General features: G+C 38.8%; 1 protein-coding gene across 1 annotated transcript in view; it reads right to left on the bottom strand.

Moving 5' to 3' along the window:
- Positions 1-1,156: 1,156 nt before the first annotated feature.
- LOC149140381 (uncharacterized) overlaps positions 1,157-25,664 on the bottom strand; it is a 204,430-nt gene continuing 179,922 nt past the window's right edge. Inside the window, exons 7-9 of the mRNA XM_089446709.1 lie at positions 1,890-2,104; positions 1,668-1,776; positions 1,157-1,529 (exon numbers count right to left, since the gene is read on the bottom strand). Coding sequence (XP_089302835.1) covers positions 1,434-1,529; positions 1,668-1,776; positions 1,890-2,104 — 420 coding nt within the window. The 3' untranslated portion in view covers positions 1,157-1,433. The remainder of the gene's footprint in view (positions 1,530-1,667; positions 1,777-1,889; positions 2,105-25,664) is intronic.

Here is a 25,664-nt window from a genome sequence, read left to right as displayed (position 1 = left end):
TCCCATGAATAAAAAAATCAAGGGCACATCCTGCATCTAAGTTTCAAATGGCTACCACCTTAGTGAGCAGAGTATAACCAGAGAAGATATTGCTGAGTATTATGGAAGTCTTTGGAACATGCAGGGGTACTCAAGTAACAAAGAAATAGCAACATTGATTCTTTACTGAGAAATCTCCCACTTAAGGAGCAAGCAAACCTCTGGCTAAATAGCATTCTCAAAACCCTTTACAAGTTAAAAGATTGATACAGGCATAAAACATACGCTGTCTGACAAAAATTTAGTACTAGCTGGTGTACCAGTAGATTTTTACCAGTTAGTCTCCGACAATGCAATCCCTGTATTGAAGGAAATGATAAGAGACACCCAAGATGAGAAGAGTGCACCCAGGCATTAACACTATTTTTCTGGCTTTAGTTCCGAAAAGAAAAGACATCTGTAGATGTACGTATCTTTGCAACGGTTCGGCTTATTAAGGTTTCCAGTAACCATTGCTTGGAAGTATCTCAGTGACTTTGAAATATTCCTATTTTAACAAGTAAAAAATATTTACCGTGCCTACCCCATCACAAATACATCCTGAAGCAAGTCACAAAAATAACTCAATAGCAATAAAGTAAAATCTTAAAATATATCATTGATCACTAAGAACTTCAATTATTTCCATCAACAGTTACCCCATTGCTAGTCGCGTGCTTACTATATTGGACATAATTTAGAAATTGAAAAATTCCTCGTGTTGTTGTGTCTCGTGATCCTCATTGCCATGGCTATGCAGAATCAAGAAGAGCTGTTTTGAGGAATAGCCATTTTGTAACAATTATCTGATCTGTGAGAAAACTACTTGTAAACAACTTAATCCAAATAGGTATCCTACTTTGTTCCATACACACCGGCTTTGTCATGTTGAATGGGCCTGCTGTTGTTTGTATACAAGATTACATTTGTTTGATTATTAATAAAAGTAAAATGGTCCTGCTATCTGTTCCACCTTCGGAAAATGTGTCAGTGACATTTTTACTAAATTATAAATACTCTCCCTGGTGAAGACTATAGGTAGATGATTAAGACTACAGGTATTGTAACTAGTAAATTTCCACACATCTAATCAACATTACTCTTAAGAGGACTAAAACTTGAGATTGCGGAGTCTTCATTATACTGATAAATTGCAAGTTTAAAATTATATTCTGAATTGCATGGCTTAAATCAATGTACATGAAAACAGAGGTTAAAATGTGATAAGATCAGACATATCCTGACAAAAATAATTCTATTTTCAGCTAGCTTTAGCAATTCACTGTTGCAGTGTTTATGGTAATTGACTTGCAAATTTGTAAGCAAAGGCATACAAGGTTACTGAACATGTCATCTTTGCCAGTCCAATTTGAGGAAGGACCCTCTTGTGAAGACAAGACATGTGACCTGACAGCTTATTCTGTCAACTTCTCAGTCTGTTTTGACATGCTCTTTACAGTCCCAGCTAGAAAGTTCCCTAATAGTCGTTGATCAAAAATCATGTTTGGCACCTGAAAGGATATGCATTTGCAATTAAATGATTCGATGTTAGCAATGTAGAAACATTTACAGCTATTATAATATGACTACCTAGTGCCAAAGAAACAAATAAGAACACAAAATACACCTAAAATAGTTGACAATTTTACCTTGTCCCCAAAAAACATTTTTGTATTATTCGCAATAGCCTCAATAAACCTGAGTTCCAAATATTCTGGAGTAAGTTTTAGTCTGTTTGCTTCAGCTTCCTTCATGACCCTGAAAGAAATGCCATCCCAAGGCTTAAATCTATGCCCCACATAATAGTAATCTCAACATATGGAAACAATGTAAGCTGCTTAGCAACAGAAGCTATAGCTCAAGTGACGTACTTGTAGAAGTAAGAATCTGCAAGACTTCTTTCACGCGCCAAATACATTTCATTCTCTATTTCTTGTTGCATTTTTATGCTCTCTTTTTCTGTCAACTTTTGTGCCATGACAATTCTGCTGACTTGTGCATCTTTCTCAGCTTCTGTAACAGCCATTTTCTTTTGTGTTTCAACCTCCTTTTCTAGCACCTTCTGCTTCTCAATTGCTATCAAAACCTTTAATGATGATACATAGTTACTATTAAGAATTGATCAAAAATAATCCTCATTAAAACTATTGAAAAATATGTATATTCAGATTAGATAGTTTCACATACAAGTAAAACACACGAGAACCAGACAAGAAGGGAAGCAACCTCTTTTCAAAGTTCCATCATACCTGTCAAAGGTTACTCATCATCCATTAGAGCAATTAAATTTGTTTGCAGATAGGTTGTTATCTCTGACCTGAACATACTGACATTAAGAGTCATTTAGATTATAAATCATCCACTGGTGTAATTAAATTTGTTTGCAGATAAACTGCTATCTCTGAGCTGAACCACTGGCATTAAGACCTGTTGGCCACTCTGTTTCAACGGCCCCATAGCAGTACACCATTTCTTTTTCGCAAAAGGGATCTATCGTGATCGAGTGTTCGCACCTTTCAGATTTCATCATCAGTCAACTGTTTTGTAAAGATGTCAACCCATTCTGCATATGTATAATGTAAATAATCTTAGTATGACCATGTCCGTATGTAACAGCCTAGGTAAACCTATTGTTTTGGTGACGATTTCCATTCTAAGAGTTTTTTTGTCTCACTGATTCATCTGTGTCTTTAGACACGAATGGTCGGTAGAGATTTTCCCTCCACCCTTACCCCAGAGCTAGGGTGGATTTTGTCATCAAGATCTTATGCGAGTCTTAGTGTTTTAGATCGAGTCTTTGTAAAAGTGACTTTGGAATAATTTTAACTAATTGGCTAAATTATTTTATTACAAGTCACTTGGTCTACTAGATTATATTTTTTGTGTTGCAGAAATGGGTAAATGTTGAGGGTCTATAACGAATGGGTTTTCCCCCTTCATGTATTAAAATGTAAAATCTTCATGTAAAAAATATTTAGTGCATGGTCCCTCATAATTAGACACCATGGCTAAATATTAGAGGGTTGGAAAAATTATTAATCCCCTCATAAGTCAATTAATTAAATTTTCTGGCAAAATTAAATTAAAATCCTAAGCCAAAAATTTAATTAATTTTGTGTCCTAGGTAAAATTAAATTCTCCAAAGGTAAAATTCGTGGGTTTTAAATAAATTATTTTTTGGAGGTCCCCGGCCAAGGGAATATTGAAAATTTCAAGAGATTTTGGACCCTTGGGCCTTGGTAGTTAAATCAAAGTCAATTTTTTTGGGAAATTAACTCAAAATAATTATTTTTGAGTTAGTTAAAAAGGAATTAAATGAAAAATTCGAAATTCCTCAAAAAATAAAATAATTTCGACGAAGGAGATAAAAAAAATAATTAGATCTTTTTCAATGGTCAAGATTACTTTGACCAAAATCAAGCGAACTAGCTGTTGGAGAATTTATCTATAAATTAGAGGTCGGTGTTAGTTTATAACTTTATTCTATCCGATCTTTGAATCGTGTACTAAGTTCTTGAAGCTCTCTTGTAATATTTCTGGAATATAATGCAAAAGTCTTTGGGGTTTCGATTGATGGTGGTGTTCCTCTTCTCGATTTTATGGTAATATTGTTTTAAATTTTTCTGCTGAATATTATTTGAAAATTTTCAATCAATAGCTCTCGTGGAATGATCTGTGCATAGGTATCTTGTTCAATTTATTGGATCTATGGTAACAAATTTAATTTGATTGAATGAGCAAGTATCTCTAGTTCTTGAAAATTATAGTTATTGTATTTCTCTACTTGATCTGACGGTTGGATCTAGTGTTTGCAGAAGATCATTCAAATTTTAATTGAGCGTTCGGGGATAGTCCTCGGTTGGACCTGCTGACTCTCAAAGCATAATTTCTGAAAATCCTACTTGATCAAAGCCACGGGATTTATCTAACGATCTATTTTTCTATTGGGTGTTTATGGGCTAGTATCTCATTGAAAATTTTAAATATATTTTATAACTTGTGCAAAATTGATAGATCTAGCTAGGAAGAGCCTTAGATCTACAAAACTATAACTCATTTGTATAGATCTGAAATTATCTTGTATAGATCTGAGATTTTTTTTTTAATTTGGGTCTTGGGGTTTTATTTATTTTTTGTATATATCGGCATCTAGGTATTTTTGTTTTCCATTTTGCAGGTACGGATATGAAGGAAAAATTTAATTTGGAGCCAAATCTAGACCCTTGAGGGCAAAATCTAGCCTCAACAAAAATTGGCAAGGAAGATTATTCAGATAAATTTTCTTCAAGGGTTTCAAATTTCGAATTTTCGGGATCGCCATCAAAATTTCGTGGAAGATAAATCATCAAAAACAAACAAAAAAATTGGTCACAAGGGCCAACGTTGGTCTTAAAATTGGCAAATACGGCCAAATTCCACTTTGGTCTGCTCCTTTGAGGAAGATTATTGTGGCATTAAATTCCTCTTTTCCAGAGGTCCAAAATCGACCTTAAGATCACCAAATTTGGATAAGGAAAAATATTTGTTTACTTAAAAGAAATTCTACAAGTTATGACCTTATTAAGGTGGGAAAAATGAAAATTTGAAATTCAAATTTGCCTCCAAAATGTTAAGGTCTGCTTCCCCTCCATAAGGACAAATTGTTATATATATATAAGTGTCCTCCATTCTCATTAGACACATCAACTTGCCCAAAACATGTGTCTGAGGCATTCGAGGTCTTGAAGGAGGTTGAAGGTCTGTTTAGTTGTAGGTTCTCTTCTGTCACAGGGTCAAGAGTCTCATGAGATGCAACCACAGCACAGAAAGGACATGAGAATGATAGCGAAGGAATATTTAAGGTTTGTTTATGGCAGTGTTGCGGGGGAGCGCCCCCCCCCCCCCCCCCTTCGAACCCGCTCCCGAAGCGCGCTCCCGGCGGGAGCGGCTCGGGAGCGCGCTCCCAAAATCGCTCCCTGACGGGAGCGATTTTCAGGAGCGCGCTCCCGTAAAAAAATTTACGCTCCCTGGTCTATTAGGGAGCAACTCAGGGAGCGATCGCTCTCGCGCTCCCAGAGCGTTTTTTAATGCCCGGGAGCGATCGGGGAGCAATCGCTCCCTGATCGCTTCCGGGCATTAAAAAACACTCCGGGAGCAAATCGGGCCGGGCCGGGAGCGATTCGGCGGAAAAAAGATCCGCCGGACCCGAAAAAATTAAAAATTTTAGAAAAAAAAATTTGTTTTATAAGGCCAATGGGCCAAAAAAACATTCATTATCACTTCATTGAGCAAGTTTGGAGCTGGAGCAAGAGCATTGGAGCGAAGAGCAAGTGCCAAGGAGCGAGGAGCAACTGCCAAGGAGCGAGGAGCAAGCCTGCAGAGGTAAGTAACTTAGTAATCTAGTTAGTTTAGCTGGTTAGGTAGTTAATTTAGTTGATTTAATTTAGTTGTTTGAGTTTAACTTTTTAAAAATCATGTATTTAAATTAAATTAATAAATTAAATGAATTAATCCCAATAAATTAAATTAATTTGCAGATTCAAGACTCAAAACCCTACAAACATCAAACACCATGGACCTGGGGATATTTATTGGCATTTTCCTCTTCCTAGTCCCTTTTATGGTTATTATGGTGGTGGAGAGTAGGAAACGGAGGGGGCCTCAAACTGAAGAGGTGGATGAAGAAGCCGGAGGAAGTCAAATGGGTGAAAACCCCAGTGAGGAGGAGGTGGAGGAGGGTGAACATGACCCTCAAAAAACTAAACAAGACCAAACTCCATTGTGGAAATATGTTCACAGGGCTGAAACAGGGAGAGGGGGTGGAACTACTAAATTTCATTGCCCCCATTGCAACACTGATTACACAGGTTCATACACCCGTGCTAGAAGACACCTCTGCGGGAAAAGGCCATGGGATGGAGAGAAACAAATAGGAATCAAAACTTGTGCAGCGGTGTCAACAGCAGATAGAGCCAAATACATAAAGGAAGAGGAGGACGCCCAATACAGAACAAAAAGATCAAGGGGTTTCTTTGAACCAAGCTCACAATCACAAAGAACTCCTTCAGCATCCTCCCAAGGCAGTGGATATGGACATGGAGGCACAGGGTCATCATCTTTAAGGCGTAGAACCATATCAGATTTCCTTGATGAGGGGTGTAGGAATGATGTGGATTCAAAAGTTTACAGGTTCCTCTATGCATGTGGGATACCATTCAATGTTCTACGCTCACCTTATTGGCACGAAATGGTTTCTGCCATAAGTGATGCCCCTAAAGGATACAAGAGCCCTGGGTATGACAAGGCAAGAATTGTTGGCCTTGATCATGAAAAAGCAAAAATATCACATTCTTTGAATAAAATGACAAGTTCTTGGACTGACAATGGGGTGTCCATTGTATCTGATGGATGGACAAATGTAAAAGGCAAGCCATTGATAAGTGTTCTTGATGTGTCTGTTAGTGGTCCCATCTTTCTAGCTGCACATGATTACTCAGACAAGTTCAAGACCGCTATCAACATTGCAGAAGCATTACTTGAAACAATTGAGCGTATTGGCCCATACAATGTCATCCAAGTCATCACTGATAATGCTCCTAATTGTAAGGCAGCGGGAGCAATTATTGAGGATAAATACCCGAACATATTTTGGTCTGAATGTTTGGTTCACACATTGAACCTTCTGTTGCATGATATTGTCAAAAACAAAAATGAACAATACCAATGGATTGGTGATTTGTACAAGAAAGGAAAACAAATGATAAAATTTATTACAAATCATAGCAATACCCATGGCCTTTTCCGCAGTCACTCGAGATTGGAGTTGCTGAAGATTGCGAGGACTAGATTTGGTAGCTATTACCTCACCTTCAGGCGCCTTTTGAAGGTAAGAGAGGCATTAGCTAGCATGGTATCAAGTCCACATTGGCAGGTGTTAAAGGGAAGGGCTACAAATGTAGCTGACATGGCAGGTTTTGAAACGGTGGAGGAGGCCGCTCTTGATGGGCAGTTTTGGACAACTGTGAGGCAGGTATTGGATTTCACCAAGCCAATTTATCACATGATTCGGTTTGCAGATACAGACAAACCAGTGATTGGCGAGGTGTATGAGCAAATGGATACCATGTTGGGGGAAATAAAAGACATTGTTCATAATAAAGATCCCAACTTGTACAAACTGATTCATGATTGTGTGTGTGAACGGTGGAATAGGCTTAACCTTCCACTACATTGCTTGGCGTATATCCTTACACCAAAATACTACTCTACATCTTGGTTGGGCCAACCTGCAGCAGGGGGTGGGGTTAGGACTAAACCCCATTTAGATCAAGAGGTAACTAAAGGATATTTGGAAGCATTAGAAAAGTTGGTGCCTGACAGGGAGGAATGTGCAGCTGTGCGCCTTGAAATAGGCAGATACTTCAGTGGCACTGGTTTGTATGGTAACTTCCATGCAATGGACGACAAAGATAAATTTGATTCTCTCACATGGTGGGAAACATATGGCGGCCACGGACTTTTGCCAAAATTGGCAAAAAAAGTTCTTTCACAGGTTGTAAATTCTTCTTCTGCAGAGAGGTGTTGGAGCACCTACAGTTATATACATAATGTGAAAAGAAACAGACTCAACGAAAACCGAGCAGAAAGCTTGGTTTATGTGCACTACAACTTGAGGTTGTTGAGCCATTACTGTGATCGGGCTAATGAAGATCCCACATATAAAATTTGGGACAATCACCCTGAGGACGACAATTTGGAGGATGGCATTGTACATATTGAAGAACTAGAAGAGGAGCTTGTAAGGGATGAAAATGAAGCAGCTGCAGCAGCCATGCCACCTCCACCTCCACCATCCAGTAGCAGTGCTCGAGGCCCGAGTCTTGTTCCATTGTTGTCGCCACCTCCATCGACACCCTCGCGTGGAGGTTCTAGTTCTGGTCGTCGGTCTGTGCAGGAGACTCCTAGAAGACCACCACGACCTGCATATACTCCTGGAGACTCTCGTGGCAAGGGCCACTTGTAGATTTACAGTTTACTTGTCTTTTTTAGTTTCTATTAGACTTTAGTTTTCATAACTGTTGAGTTTTGAGTCCTTGACTCTTGACTCTTGACTCTTTCATATCATTATGATATTTTTTGTAAACATTATATCACTGTGACAATGAAAATTTGAAGTTTGAAGTTGGGCCTTGGCAATTATAACTCATTGGTAATGATTGTGAATTATGAATATGATGCTTTGTGAAAGACTAAAGTTGTTTCATTTCATCTCATTATTCATGTTTCATTTTATAAATTTTAAACATTTCATATCATGTTAACAGTTAGAAGTTAGGACTTACAAATATCTTCGATATTACTTCTTGTAATGGTTAAACTTGGCTTACAAGTACAACTTTGGTGATCAATGATGATAAATGTTATTGAATTTTCAATTCTGAAAGCTTGAAGTTGAAACTTTAATATTGAATTTGATGAATCATGATTTATAAGACTCAATATGTTGCAGTTGTAATATGTATTTTACTAACTTGTGGACATGGTTGATGACGATTATAATTTCTAGATGATTGATGTGATATGGTTCAATGATCAATTTATGTTTTTTATGTCTATTTCATCATTCTACATGTTTTTGTTGACATATATGTATCAAAAATTAAAAAATATAAAAAATATATATATTTTTAAAAAATCGCTCCCGGATTCGATCCCAAACCGGGAGCTTCTGAAAATGGTCGCTCCCGCTCCCGTTTTCGCTCCTGCTCCCCGTTCTCGCTCCCGCTCCCAAGTAACATTGGTTTATGGGTTTTGGTTTGTCCAATATTCAGCAAAGGCAATATGAGGCCTAGCCAATCAGATTGAAGATCTATTGGAGTAGTATTCTTCCTTTTTGATAAACCGCAAGTATTGAGGAAATTGCAGATGCATTACAAGTCTATTATGGGACGTCAGTTCTATCCTTCATAAACATCAAGCTACAGGAAGTGAGGATTGGAAACATGGAGAATGAGGCTAGCCGTTATATTGTTGGAGGAAATTGAATGAACAGAAGTGAGCTATAATCAAACCCTAACCAAGTTTCAGATCTGCCTCCATCGCATCATCACATTAACTAGGTATGTCTACCAAGTATAGTACTTACTGTTTTGGGCCGCTCTATCCAGCCATAATTGAGCTCCTTTTGAAGACGTCCTTGCAACCGCTTTGTCTTCTGTTGATCTCTGATTAAGGCAAGATTTGACTGCTAAGGTAGAAAGGAAGATTTGCGTGGTTTGCTTCATGGTCATTAATTGTACTTTCTCTCTCTCTCTCTCTGTTGAACAATTGAAGATAATAATAAGAAGATTGGATCAAGGGTTTTCCCCATCTAGGGGTTTTTCCCTGGCTTGAGCCAATCTCGGTGTTCTCTTGTCTTGGCTTGTCTTTTGTATATGTTATTTATGTTCTTTCTTCAATTATTGAGATAATAGTTTATGTGAAATGGAATTAATCTTGGGCTCTTATGAATTATGGAAGTAATTGTCCTATGCAAAGAACATCTTAACCAAAATTTAACATGGCATTGGAGCTAGGAGGAGTCAAGCCCAAGCAAGAGTTAGTTTGGTAAGTCATACAATTTCAGATGACAAAATCCCTGAAGCTCGTATAGTACTGTTCTAAGGCAATACGTTTAGGAACTTTGATTGGCTCTCAGCTTTAACCGACTCTGTCTCATGCACACTACTCTGGTTTTGATAGACAGCAAGCAAGACACTTGATCTTAAGTTTTCTTGCAAGATACTCTTGGTGAAAAGGATGCCTCGAGTTTAAAAGGAAATGTTGACTCCTTGTATACAATCTTGTTCGAGGAGAAGGAGATGGAACGTATGTGCTAGGCACACAAGATGGGGTTAAACACTTAGTTGATAACAAGAGTCCTAAAATCTCCAAAGCTCCTAGGAATCACCTAAAATGGCAAATGCATCTACTTCTGAAGATTCCCCTAGAAGTGACAGTTTTACGTAGGATGGAAATGTTACAAAACTCGCTCTATAGCATCTTCGCTCAATTAACACAGAGTCTATGATTGCATGATAGTAACTCAGGATCTTCTTTTCGATGGCTCTTTCACATTATATGATCTCTCTGATAAAGGTATTCTCTCTCGCATGTCTGAAGCATTACAACTCGCATATGACTTGCACTCTCGCTTCAAGTTTCTTGCATTATGATTTTGTTCTCAGGGACCACTGTAATTGTATACTTGAATATGAATGCTATGGCATACGATCTCGCTTTGTATAACCTCAGTGTAATGGTTGCAATACCATATGTTTCACTGTAATGGCATATGGTTTCGACCTCTGTGATCTCGCATTTTCTCACTTGATCAGGGTCTTCATTATGATCTCGCATATATCGAATATGGCATCATCCGCTCATGATATCTCTGTGTTATGTACATCATGCTCTGAGAATAGTATCTCTACTCCTCAACATCATTTCATCCTCACTACAAGGCTATGTATCTCTGCAATACATATATGATGGTCTCGTAATATAACATCGTTCTGAAATAATATAGCATTCAAATCTCTCGAGGTATGATCTGCAGCAACCTATGGTATGAAATTCGATTGCCAGTTCCTTATGTCAAATTTGGATACCTTTTGAAGGCTTGTATTAAAGAATCACATTTATTTAGATCCGTTCTCTGGAGAATCTCTGTCTCCTTGGTTATATGACAGATTGCGTCATCACTTGGGTTTATTCTGGCTCACACAGTGAACAGTATCCTGCTTACTCTTAGTATTGATTATATCCAATATAATGTGGCATATTCTCTCCATTTGTCTAGTATTCTATCCTCTGGTGTCATCACTACCCATTGAGAATGGATAGTAACATGAGAACATGATCTCTGCTCTAAATATTGATAACAGTATTTATGAAAATGATCTCGTTTGCACTGATAATTGTTTGTGTCGGGGATAATGCCTTCATCACAGACTATGATACATTCAATGGAAGAAATAACCCTAAGGGTTTTGTTAATGATGCTGTGACCTCTACTTCTTCATGACAGTAACAACTCTGACAGTGCTCCTGTGACAGGATTGACAGCATGACAAGGTGACAACATGAGATGTCATGGTAACAATGTGAAATTATATTTCTTTCTGCAGGACAAATTGTATTACATCCCAGTTGTGATCTCAGTTGAAAATACATCAAGAAAATCTCCAGCTTGTCATCTCAAGTACCTAAGGAGTCTTCTTTTGAAGAACAAGAACTTGGCATCCCATTACGGTCCTGTGACCATGAAGTATACAAGTGAATGTAAGACTTCCCGTCATCAATGAGGATGTGCACCTCACTCAGCCTCTGATAGACCCTCAACATCTATTAGGTGTATCAATATCCGAATCTCTGGAGGTATACAAAGAATATTGTTCAAGCCTTCTTTCACAGGCTTCACCAAGGAAAGGAGATGGCTGCAGTAATCTTGTCCTTTCTCTATGATGTGATTGAACCTGAACAGTAATTAATGACAGTCCTCTATGTGTCAGCTCCTCTTCATGCAGAATTGGTTGAATGAATTAATATTTCTTCTTGCTCATTGACTATTTCAAGAAGGTTGTCCGTGTAACAATGACTAATAACCAGATGCAGATGACTCATTGGGAAAGGTCTCCTTTCAAATGTTCAGAGGGAGCTATGATTCAGAGGGAGTTGACTTTTGAAGTCAAGAAAGACTTAACTTTAATTCCCTACACTTAAAAGTTGTTGATCTGCATTCATATATCTTGTGGATCTTTGTTTATGTCCGAGGATAGAGTGTAGATACTGTTTATGTTACTAACAGATGTTTGTACAAAAATATTGCAAGTGTCTATGACAGTGACCAAAGATGTGAGAGAGTTCGAAAATTCTGTGCACGTCTGAAGCAATAGCTAGACTGCTTACATTGCTAAGAACATTAGTTCTGCAGTCATTTCTAGATGACACTTTCTGAGCCTACATTAGTAGGATCTATTCTTCACCAATGATGAAGCTATCAATATTGATTGGATTCCTGAAGTGGCTAAAAGTTTGACATTGCTTAAGCCTTCTTGACAGAATATAGTTTGACAATCGCTTGCTGAAAGGTATGACAATATGCTAGGGTATGATCCACAGAGTTTAAATTACACATTATCATTGAGTGTGATTGATAATAAACTGAGGTGTCAGAGAGTGACAGATGAGTTACTGATTACAGCGAGACTGAAGTCTGTGGCCCTTGGAACTCCATTCAGACTGAATGAGTAAAGCAGCCAGCATGGCCATTTAAGTAAACTTCGTTGTTGTATATTACAAAGTAGGATCCAGAAAATCCTGAACTTTTCTTATACCACTTTATATGGTATCATGGCATGTTTTATCTACAAAGAGGATGGATTTTATGTTGAACAGGCTGCCAGATGGTTACTATGCACTTTCGAAAGACAAAGCTTAGGCTTATGATTTCCTTGAGTAAGAGGGAGTAAGTTCAGTTAAATATTATCTTCATCAGGATATGCAAGAAGCAGAAAGATTGCTAAAGTATTGACCTCTGTTATAATCAATATGTTTGTTGTATATACTACTGAATGGAGCAATGAGGGTCTTTTGATCTAGTCTTGAAGCAATAGCTAGACTGCTTACATTGCTAAGAACATTAGTTCTGCAGTCATTTCTAGATGACACTTTCTGAGCCTACATCAGTAGGATCTATTCTTCACCAATGATGAAGCTATCAATATTGATTGGATTCCTGAAGTGGCTAAAAGTTTGACATTGCTTAAGCCTTCTTGACAGAATATAGTTTGACAATCGCTTGCTGAAAGGTATGACAATATGCTAGGGTATGATCCACAGAGTTTAAATTACACATTATCATTGAGTGTGATTGATGATAAACTGAGGCGTCAGAGAGTGACAGATGAGTTACTGATTACAGCGAGACTGGAGTCTGTGGCCCTTGGAACTCCATTCAGACTGAATGAGTAAAGCAGCCAGCATGGCCATTTAAGTAAACTTCGTTGTTGTATATTACAAAGTAGGATCCAGAAAATCCTGAACTTTTCTTATACCACTTTATATGGTATCATGGCATGTTTTATCTACAAAGAGGATGGATTTTATGTTGAACAGGCTGCCAGATGGTTACTATGCACTTTCGAAAGACAAAGCTTAGGCTTATGATTTCCTTGAGTAAGAGGGAGTAAGTTCAGTTAAATATTATCTTCATCAGGATATGCAAGAAGCAGAAAGATTGCTAAAGTATTGACCTCTGTTATAATCAATATGTTTGTTGTATATACTACTGAATGGAGCAATGAGGGTCTTTTGATCTCGTCTTGATTTTCAAAATACAACTTGGTACTATTCCCTACATGTAGGGATCTTTGGTTAAGATTGAATATTGAGCTCTGAGAGCTCCTGGGGGCTTGGGGTACTTATTGAGCCATGAGCGACCATAGGGTGAGTGGTTCACCTTCTCCTATTGGTGTGCTGTGTACAGGGTGAGTGGTTCACCTTCCCATGTGATACCCCTTGGTGGTTGACATGTGTGTAGGGTGAGTGGTTCACCTTCCCCTACTGTTAATGACATATGCATAGGATGAGTGGTTCACGTTCTCCTATGGCATATGAGCAGGAAGAGTGGTTCACCTTCTCCCGCTGATACCCCAGTGAGAGATGCATATAGGCATCTGTTGACATGTCAGTGGGACGTGGTTCATCCTTTCCCCACATTTAGGATGCTCATTCCCTACGATTGATGGTTGACATGTCGGTGGGATGTGGTTCATCCTTTCCCCACGATTGATTGTTGTGACTTGTGATTGTAGGATGTGGTTTGTCCTTTCCTTACGTGTGATTGTGATGTGTGATTGTAGGATGTGGTTCGTCATTTCCGTACGTGTGATTGTGACTTGTGATTGTAGGATGTGGTTCACCCTTTCCCCACATGTGATTGTGATGTGTGATTGTAGGATGTGGTTCGTCCTTTCCCCACGTGTGATTGTGATGTGTGATTGTAGGATGTGGTTTGTCCTTTCCCCACGTGTGATTGTGATGTGTGATTGTAGGATGTGGTTTGTCCTTTCCCTATGTATGGTTGTGAACAGGATCTGATACATTCTTTCCCTACTATTGTTTCAGTATCATCCTACCCATGTAGTCTAGGACACATGGGAAATACCTCTCATCTGGCCAATGAGTTGGGAAAAGTGGTTAGGGACCATAGCACTACCGATGGATGCATCAGGTACTACCGTACTCCCTATAACTAGGATGCTTGGTGTTCTTCAACTTGATCTGGGATCAACTCTGATTGAGGTTTTACCTCTAGACTGACTTTTGTCAATGGAGAGTGGTAAGGTCTTGTGACTCACTCTCGATCAATTATTCTTCATTATTAATTCAATGTTCAGTAGAGCAGAGTAGAACCAAGATACAAAGATGGTTAATGATGGCATGATGATCAATGACAGTGATTGATGGTTTGACAGGTGGAATTCTCCCTAGTTGAGAGAGAGATTTAAAATTGGCAACTAGGGCCAGATTCCACTTTGGTCTGCTCCTTTGAGGAAGATTATTGTGGCATTGAATTCCTATTTTCGAGAGGTCGAAAATCGACCTTAAGATCACCAAATTTGGATAAGGAAAAATAATTATTTACTTAAAATAAATTCTACAAGTTATGACCTTATTAAGGTGGGAAAAATGAAAATTTGAAATTCAAATTTGCCTCCAAAATGTTAAGGTCGGCTTCACCTCCGTAAGGACATATTGTTATATATATAAGTGTCCTACATTCTCATTAGACACATCAACTTGCCCAAAACATGTGTCTAAGCCAGCCGAGGACTTGAAGTAGGTTGAAGGTCTGTTTAGTTGTGGGTTCTCTTCTGGCACAGGATCGAGAGTCTCATGAGAGGCAGATGCAGCACAGGGAGGACATGAACATGATAGAGAAGGAATATTTAAGGTCAGTTTATGGGTTTTGGTTGGTCCAATATTCAGCAAAGGCAAGCTGAGGCCTAGCCGATCAGATTGGAGATCTATTGGAGTAGTATTCTTCCTTTTTTATAAACCGCAAGTATTGAGTAAATTGCAGATGCACTACAAGTCTATTCTGGGACATCAGTTCTATCTTTCATAAACATCAAGCTACATGCAGTGAGGGTTGGAAACATGGAGAATGAGGCTAGTCGCTATATTGTTGAAGGAAATTGAATGAACAGAAGTGAGCTATAATCGAGCCCTAACCAGGTTCCAGATCTACCTCCATCTCATCATCACATTAACCAGGTTTGTCTACCAAGTATAGAACTGTTTTGGGCCGCTCTATCCAGCCAGAATAGAGCTCTTTTTGAAGACGTCCTTGCAGCCGCTTTGTCTTCTGTTGATCTCTGATTAAGGCAAGATTTGACTGCTAAGGTAGAAAGGAAGATTTGCGTGGGCTTCTTCTTGGTCATTAATTGTACTTTCTCTCTCTCTTTCTCTGCTGAACATTTGAAGATAATAATAAGAAGATTGGATCAAGGGTTTTTCCCTGGCTTAAACCAATCTCGGTGTTCTCTTGTCTTGGCTTGTCTTTTGTATATGTTATTTATGTTCTTTCTTCAATTACTGAGATAATAGTTTATGTGAAATGGAATTAATCTTGGGCTCTTATGAATTATTGAAGTAATTGTCCTATGCAAAGAACATCTTAACCAAAATTTAACAGTTGGCCTCGCGGCAACTCCTTCCCTTGCTGCATTTTTCTTCCTCGGCTGCCCAGCAGGGCCTGCGGCTTCTTACCATGCCTCCGCTGCCTATTTCCTTCACTCCTTATCTCCCTCCTCAGGCTCCCTTTCGGCTACCATACTTCCGCTGCCCCTGCTATAATCCTCTCTCTTTCGCTTTATCCTAACGCAGCTCCTACACTAACCTATCCTCCTCCTCAGCTCCTTTTTCCTCCCCCACGCACAACCTCTGCCAGTCCTCACTCTCTCGACCTCTCCTCTCTTCCCTTATGCTGCCTATCTCCCTCTCCTTCCTCACCCTTCACTTGCTGCCCTTTCCCTGCTGTTTATTTCCCTCAAACCTTGGCTGCCAGCTCATATTTTCTAGCCCTTATCCCATCCTAAAAACCTCCCCTAGCCTGCTACCCTTACCTCTTGCTTTTGCTGCCTTTTTTCCATTTTTCAAACCCTCCTTTACAGCAATAATCCAAGGGTAATAGCAGCCCTTAATTGGGGTCTTTTGTGGCAGTGACATCAAGAAGACGAAGGGGTATTACAGCAGTTAGAATAAGACTTTTGTGAGAGGTTTTCAGTCACATTATTTGGCATCATTTTACACAGTGACAGCAAGAGGATCCAAGGGCATCACAACAGTTCAAAAGAGACATATTTTCAGAGGTATTACAACAATCAAACAAGGATCCATTTGTCACTGTTATGACAAATTTCTGAAAGTGAATTTTCTGAGTTTGAAGGGTTTCTGAGCGTTTAAATCCAAGGGTGAGTTCAGCATTGGTCTTCAAGGCATTAAGCCTTCCAGGTTCTATTTCTAAACTCATTTATCTCTCTAAACTCCAAACAGTAAACACACTAATAATTATAAATCTGGAAATTACTGAATACATTTTTGAATTAATCCTAATTGTCTAGGCATTTAATCTATGATATATTGAAATAATTTTCTGAAGTTGAATGTGCTGGACATATATCCAATTCACTGATTAATCACTGCTTTTTCAAAGGAATTTTCTGAAGTTAAAGAGGGCTGATCTAAATTTGAAATCACTGATATAACTGAAGATTAATATTCAAAAATTTATTTGTTCTGCTCTTTCATAAGAACGTTGATCTGAAAATTATATTTGGGCAATTGGTTGTGTGTCTCACAATTTTCCTCTAAAAATTAATTGTCTAATTGTCATTAAATTGTCGATAGGCTTGTGATCTAGCTTACTACTGGGCATTATATTGTGATGTTTCAAGTTTAATGTTCCAAGCGCATTTACTGTGATATTTTTGTTTAGCTGAATGTTTTAAGAAGTTTATCTTTCAGTCATTGTTTTGTGAAGCGAATATTTATTTCGGCAAATTGAGGCTTTGGCAAATAACTCAAAAATAAATCGTGATATAAGCACTTTCAATCCTTGATCTAGCTTCATCCCGCTCCATCTTCTAATCATCTTGTGCATTTGCCTATCTTGCATAATTAAAATTTACTTCCGAACATAAGCTTGGTCAATAGAAAGATAGATACCCATCCATCTTTGCTTGAGAAGCATGGTTTTAATATTACTTAAAACAGTGACCTTGCAGTCATCAAATCCACAGCTCTTTGCAGCGCCAGAGACATGTTAGATTTTTAGGAGAGGTATCGTTAATCACAGCTTAGTGTGCTTCACCTTATCTTCTCTCTGCCACTTACTACAAAATCAGGCTCAATATAGAAAGGATCGAAGGGTTAAAACTTAGATGGACATTTAACTAAAATTAACCAAGATTCTTGCATCTCACATTAGTTTTAGGATCTGCATTTTATATAAGATAGTTATTCATCCAAGCAACAGTGGCTCATCAATTACTTGGTCCTAAATTGACTAGCAAGATAGTTGACTTCATAAGGCACAGGTATCAATCGTCTAAATCTAATTGAATCCTATAAGTCTTTCTAAATCTAAAACAAGTACTTGGTTGCTTAACTGTGTCTCCCGAACTAGTTGGTTCCCAACTAGTTCTCCTTCATTCCATTTCCGTAGGGTCTACCCCCCTTAGTCTGCTATTGGGAAACAACTGAAACAGAGAGATTGGGGATCAGGGTGACAGCGCTCGATCTGAGTTGTTGTCGTGGTGCCTAGACATTTTGTGCAACAACAAGACCCATTTTACAAAATGATTAAGAGCCTATTCATGTCTGAGGATCTCACTTGAGTGATTAAGATTCTACAAACAAGAAGCATAAAATTCCATCAGGAATTTTCCCAATTGGAGGAAAAAAGAAAATTATCTTTGAGATGTTAACCAACCATCTTTATCAGAGCCTAATGTCAAACCACTCTCCATGGAAGGCATTGAAACTGCACAGCCACTGAGGGTCAAATCTATCTAAAACAGTGTTATCAAAGCCAGCTAGTCCGACCAATTTTCGGGTCAAAGCAGTCCAGTTCAAGATTTGAAACCGGAAATGGCTGGTTCGGTATCGAATTGGCCTTTTTTCACTGAATTGGTCAATTTTGTACCAATCGGCCAACTCCATACAATTTGACCAAAGATGTTCCAAACGCAATTTTAAAAAAATAAAATTAAAATAAAAAAAAAAAAAAAAAAAAATTGAGTGGGGCGGCCTAATATTCAAACCTATGACCCTAGTATTGCTATGCAATTCATGGGAATGTTAAATTCATAAAGTAAGTCATCTTTTTACTTAAATTTTTACTATTACCATGAAATGACTCAAGATGTTTGAGAATGGTTCTGATCTCATTGGATTTCTTATGGAGAAAGTAGAATTTTAGATCTCGCTAAAAATCCAGCAAACTTAATAGTTTTTCAGGGTTTCACGATTGGGGGCATTGCAACGTTTCCATTTGATTTTGTCATGTACGAAGATATGGAACTAGTATTTAATCAAGAGCACCAAGCCCTCTATGTACCTTGATGTTAGTGGCATTGGTTGTTGAACTCCTCTATCATGACCCTACCAAAAATGTACCCATCATTCAAACAAAATCTTGACTTGACATGCTACATTTTTCCATCTTATTTTAATGCTTAGAGGGTGATATTGATGACGGAAATCCCAATATAGGCAATGATTTTTATGATAGGTAGGTATTTGTTGTAGCATGATTTTTTTTGGATGCTAGAGGCCATTTAGAGCCTGTTTTTTGACGTATTTTTGGTTCAAAGATGGATTGCACTTGATGCTACTTTGGTTATATGCACCCTAACATGCTCTATAAATGAGAATGTTTGCTTGTGTGTACATAAATGGTTTGGATTCATATGGGTGCACATCAATATATATGTTTTTCTTTAAAATTTGAATATTTTATATGTTTTTGGTCAACTAGATTTTTTACCAGTTCCCAGTTCAGAGGGTTTTATGATTCAATCATTGGTTCGGTTCCAATAACATTGATCTGAAACCAGCAGTTGAATATATTCACAGTTCCGTAGCATCCCTGTAATGTTTTTCATGGGAATCTATCCATGGAGACCACATGATTGTTGATTTTTTCTACAAGATGAACAATAGAAACCAAATTTTCTGATCTGATAATTACTATATGATGATCTTTAATATTTTATTTCTATGCCACTAATATCATTGAGCAATTATACATAGAAAACCTCAATAGTAATGCAGCGAAAATAGTAAGATCATAAAGAGACAACCATGCACAATAGAGACAACAAATTTACCTTGGGAAACCCAAACTTGGGAGAAAACCCAACTTTTTCTTCTAGGAGAAATTATTCTTTAGCGAGGTCTACAATTCAAACTTGTCTAGAAATTTGTACCAAAATCCAAGTCCAAAAACCAATCAAACCTGGTCAAAATTCCTACTAGTCAACCTTGGTCAACTATGTCAAAAATGTGGCCCTTGCAGCCACATGGCCCTCTAACTTGGCCTTCTTCATTCTCAGCTCCTTGTTGCTCTCTTCCACATGAAAAAATAGTCCTTGCTCTTCATTTGGTTGTCCAAGAGGCCTCAGAAAAATAAGGAAGAAGCTTACTTGGTGTAAAAGGAGATTTCACATCATTAATATATAGTAGTTGAATGGGGCAAAATCCTCCAAGGGACACATCCCTTCATGGCTAGGGTGACTTGTCTTCCTGGGCAACTTGGTGCCCCAAAAAATAAAAAATGTTAATTTTAATTTTTTACAACTCTCCTAAGCCAACTTAGGAGACCTCTTGGCATGCAATGATACCTCCTGATGCTACACAAAAATCAATTCTCCCTCTTAGCAAGGGAGGTATTACCCTTGGTTGCAACAGATTTCCCCTTAGCTAAAATTTCTCCTCTATAGAAAAAATTTCAAGAGCTTGCCATGTTGATGCATGTCTATAGAAAAATCCATCTTGTAGTGGGCAATGTGAGTATTCAGGGCCTTTTACCTTTGGCCAAAGTCCTTTATGGTTCCTTAAATAAATGTATCAATCTCCTCTGGCCAAAGTCTTTTATGATCCAACTAAGTCCTTCTAGCTTCTCAAGAGAGAATCTACCCATGGATCATTCCCCCTCAGCCAAAGTCCTTTATGGTTTTTTAGGTGAATTACATCTATCTCCTCTAGTCAAAGTCCTTTATGACCTAGCCAAGTCCTTTTGGCTTCTCAGGAGAAGATCTATCCAATCTTGTAATTGCTTTGGGCCATTCACCTCTAGTCAAGGTCCTTTATGACCTAGCCAAGTTCTTTTGGCTTCTCGGGAGAAGATCTATCCAATCCTGTAATTGCTCTAGGCCATTCACCTATAGTCAAAGTCCTTTATGACCTAGCTAAGTCCTTTTGGCTTCTCAGGAGAAGATCCATCCAATCTTGTAATTGCTCTGGGCCATTCACCTCTAGTTAAAGTCCTTTATGACCTAGCCAAGTCCTTTTGGCTTCTCAGGAGAAGATCTATCCAATCCTGTAATTGCTCTGGGCCATTCACCTCTAGTCAAAGTCCTTTATGACCTAGTTAAGTCCTTTTGGTTTCTTAGGTGAATGTATCCATCTCCCATGGTCAAAGTCCTTTATGGCTTCCGGAGATGGTCTGTCCTAATCCTGCAAAGACATCAACCCTCCCTCGCAACAAGGGAGACATTTTGCATCACACCAAACTTGTCTCTGAAGTATACAAACTTCACTCTAGACAAAGACAGTGAGAATGTCTGCTATCTGCTCGAATGAAATGTCATGACCAAGGAGTCCTGCAAGAAGCTTCTAAAGTCACACTGCTTCATGACTTGCGACACAGGCAGCGATATGCTCTAATCTTGTTGTCCTAAGTGTGACAAAATTTTACTTCCTACTAAACCAAGATATAATAGCTAATCCCAAGCTGAAGCAACACCCTGACGTACTCTTTCTATCCTCTGCACTACCACACAATTTGAATCTACATATCTTGCAGCCTCACTTCACCACCTAAGACATATCACAAACCATATCTATTGTGCAACACAAGTACCTCAACCATGCTTTGCTGCAACCCAATGTATCTACCTCAACTCGACCATGCACTGGATTAGGGTGTTCACAGCAAAGCAAATATCAGGCCCAAAGTTAACTAGGTTCATCAAGGATCCAATTAACTGCATGTACATCATGAGATCCACCAAATCTGAATCTCGAATCCCAAGAAATAGTGTATCTAGCCAAAATCCTTCATTTCAATCTCTGATGCCAACTCCCTCTGACACAGAATTAGTTCTTCCTGTGGTAGTCTTGGCTTCTCCCTCTACCACAAAAGAAAATCCTCCTGCCACACCTACTCCCTCTGTGACGTAAGCAAGTCCTTCTGCCATTGCTACTACCTCTATCACATAAGCAAGTCTTTATATTGTTGTTGCTCCCTCTGTCATGTAAGAAAGTCCTTCAGCTATTTGACATGGTCTCCTCAAAGAAGGCATACTGCTCCTAGATACCTTCTGTCAATTAAGCATCTTGACAATCTCAACCCATGACATCCTCTAGGAAGGCTTCTCCTTTGCCTGATGATCTGCTACCTTGGAACTGGAAGCTCTTCTTGTCATCTGGCATGATCCTAGATGTCCTAATAATTTGTACAATTTCATCCTTTCAAGCACCAATCACTCTACTAAGTTTGTGCTTGAGCCCTTAGGTCATACAAAAAATTGATCCTCTAGTGACTAGAGCAAAACTATCCTTATAGTCCATTCCCTCTTACTGGGAGAACCCTCTTGTCACAAGCCTTGCTTTGTTCTTGATGTTGCCATCTGTTGCCAAAATCATGCCATCGTAGCCTTCATGATGTACCTGCAAGCCTCATTCAGGAGGTCATGGAAGAAGCAATCATAACCAAGAAAAAATTTAAAGACAAGAGGCGGACCAAGGAATAATCATAATAATAATAATCCACATTCTTGATTAAGAAGGAAACTGCTAAGGGTTGTAGGGAATTGTCAACTCCCTCTTGATCCTTGCCTCGTAGAAATCAATGAAGTCCATTTGCAATCTCATCAAGCTTGGATCATTTTGCCTTCTTTTGAGGTTGATGCTCATCTTCGTCCTCAACATCAACTACTATTGCATGCTACTTTCTTTCTTGCGTGCTCTATAAGGGCTAGGCTTTCTTCATTCTATAGATTAAGCTTAGCAAGTCATTCATCGAGCTATCTAACCATACAAAGGCTCAATACCAAGCTAGCATCAACACCAAGTTTACCCTTGGATCTCTCACTTGCATTCCACATGCTATCAAGGAGATAAACCAAGTATGCATCACACAAACTCCACTTGCATCCAACACTCCAAGTCTTGCTCTAGGGTTTCATCCCACAAACCCTAAGATATATATTATTATAATGACTCCAAGATGAATACATTAATAGAGACTCAACTCCCTATCTCGACTGGTGTCGATCTTCCAAGCGCTTCTTTATCTTTAAGCACATCAACTTTCATTTCCAAGTTTTAAAGATCGTCAATTTAGATTTGTAGAAAGGGATCCACTGGCTATTACAAGACTTGATGGTCTAAGAACATTCCAATCCAAGCCATTTTGAGCAAGAATTGTTTTCAAGGCCTTGTTGTTTATTGTCATATCCTTGCCCTACTGTCCAAACTCCAACCCTTGGCCACTACACAGACCTTTGTCTAGCTCTTTATCTTCCTTGGGCCCTACCTTACAATCCCACGACCCTCGTCTTCTAGGTTTTATAAACCTCAGATAGTTATTTTAGGCCTCTTCCAGCCTCGGGTGTCCTACAAAAGACTTTTACTCAACCTTTCTTCTCCTGCTGCCCTCTATTGTAGCCTTTGACCTACCTTTCTGCCACAATTCAACCCACAACTAGGGCTAGGACCCACCCTCCACACCTGTGGTCACTTCTATCCTTAGTCAACTTGCTACTTCAAGGAGTTATGAGCCCCTCGACCTTCCTCCCAACCCTTCGTTCCGCACCTAACAACTTCGAGCCGCCTGAGGCCCTAACCATCCAGCTTGCGGTCTAGCACCTACGACTAAGACTACCTTCTAAATTTTTGCAGCTAGCGCCTAGAGCTAAGACTACCTTCTAAATTTCCGTGGCTAGCCCTAGACTGGTTGCGACCCTTACCAATAGACCTTCTTTGACCTGTCATAAAGCCTTGTCCACCTCAGTATCCCCTTTTTCTCCTAACCAAACCTTCTCATAGACCGACATCACTAGAACAGATGTCATGCACAAAATTTCTACTTTGTCTTCTCTAGGATAGCTAACTTGGCCTATTAGAACAAGAAAGACACTTGCTCATCCTTCTTCTCTAGACTGTCTTTAATGACCATTTTTTAACAAGCTCTGATACCACGTTGGTTTTTTCTACAAGATGAACAACAAAACCAAATTTTTTTATCTGATAATTACTACCTAATGATCTTTAACAATTTATCTTTATGCCACTAATATCATTGAGCAATTATACACAAAAATCTCAACAGTAATGCAATAAAAATAGTAAGATCATAAAGGGACAACCATGCACAATAGAGACAACAAATTTACCCTAGAAAACTCAAACTTGGGAGAAAACCCAACAACTTTTCTTCTAGGAGAAATTATTCTTCAGCAAGGTTTACAATTCATTGTCTAGAAATATGTGCCAAAATCCAAGTCAAATACTAGACAAACTTGGTCAAAATTCATACTAGTCAACCCTGTTCAACTCTGTCACATATGTCGCGATGTGGCCCCTGCAACCCCACGCCTTACGGCCTGTGGCCCTCTAACTCAACCTTCTTCATGCTCAACGTTGCTCTCTTCCACATGAAAAAATAGTCATTGCTCTTCATTCAGTTGTCCAAGAGGCCTCAAAAAAATGAGGAAGAAGCTTACTTGCTTCGGGTAAAATGAGATGTCACATCATCAATATATAGTAATCGAATAGGGCAAAATCCCCCAAGGGACATGCAACTTTATGGCTGGGCCAACTTGTCTTCTTGGGCCAACTTGGTGCCAAAAAAAATAAAAAATAATTTTAAATTTTTATAATTCTCCTAGTCCGACTCAGGAGACCTTTTCGTATGCATGAATACCTCCCGATGCTACACAAAAATCAACAATGATGGCACCCTAGCTACACTTAGGACCCTAGAGGAGGATTTGAGGTGGATTTGTGGACAATCCCTCAAATTTTGGATCATCCAAGCACCTTCACATATTTGGAAAACTCAACACACCTTGGCATGGTGAATTGGGCATGACGTCAACATGTAGAGAAGCTACGACTCACATGTGTGGGCAATTATGGTCAATTTTGTCATTAGCTAGTGGGTTGGCTTGTAACCCGAGTTCATTTCAGTTCAAACTTGTTATTAGTTGCTTCATTAGGCTAAAATACTTGAGGTAGACCTCGTATTAGTGGAGACCACCTTCATTTCATTTTCATCATCACTTGTGGATCAATTCGACGCTCTTAGAGATTTCGACCTAGCTGAAATTTGTCTTGTATATTGCAGAGATGTGATCTAATGTGGAGATTTTGTTTATGGAGCTATTCTCTTGTCTTGGAGATGTCATTTTGGAGCAATAAAGGATTGATTCGTGCATCTATCTTGTAATTGTTCTTTGTATTGAAATCTATTTTATGGCTATTGCATGGAATGGATATTGTCAAGGCTTTCTATGTGCTAGTTATTATTGAACTTTTTTCTATGGAATCTTAGCAATGGTATTGTATGCGTTACCCATTGTAGAATTTGTGTGACAATCCCATGAGTGATTCTTCATGATAAGCTCTCCTCATTGACTTTGCTCCCTCATAAAATGATAGTTAGGTTTTGAAGTCAACGTTTCTTATTCCCTTACTCCTTGCTAGGGTTTACTCTTTTCTCCTAAGTAGACCTCCCTAAGACTCCATCACCCAAGGTCAAGGCACTAGCCTTATTCACATTGTTGATTATACCAAAAATTATCTCAAACTCACAATTTCTAACCTAATAATGATTTTTGTTCTCTTAAGGAAAGCCACTAGGCTAGGGTTAGGGTTTTCAACTAGGGTCGATTGTGTTGCCTTGTGGAGGGATTCAAGTTTCAACATTTGGTTGTGAGGTCATTGCCTCAAAATCAAACTCTTATTGTGGTTAACTTCTCCATTTAGGGCTAACGTCCTTGCCTAGGTAATTTTTGTTCTAGCTAAACCCTAGTCGTGCCCTAGGGTTCAACTTGGGGCTTGTTGTACCACAAATTGATCATACTTATCTATTTCAAGCCTTTTGCTTGGCCTTGTGATCCTATGTAAGCTTGTTGACCATGCTTACTCTGGAACCCTAGGTCACTTCGTGCCCTATTTAGGCATTTTGGAGGGAACGCATTGCCTTGTTTGTGCTTGTTGAGCCTTGTTCTTAAGTAGAGTATCTCTCCTAAGGCTATTCCTTGTCACCTTTAACCCTTGGACTTAATATATCCTATAGGTGACCTAACATAGGGAGGCTCCCTTGTGGT

Source organism: Pinus tabuliformis, chromosome X (assembly GCF_031772625.1).
Source record: "Pinus tabuliformis cultivar Carrire ecotype Pingquan chromosome X, CPIR1, whole genome shotgun sequence".
Taxonomy (NCBI): domain Eukaryota; kingdom Viridiplantae; phylum Streptophyta; class Pinopsida; order Pinales; family Pinaceae; genus Pinus; species Pinus tabuliformis.
The sequence above is the reverse complement of the archived record's forward strand: the minus strand, read 5'-3'. Positions and strand labels throughout refer to the sequence as shown.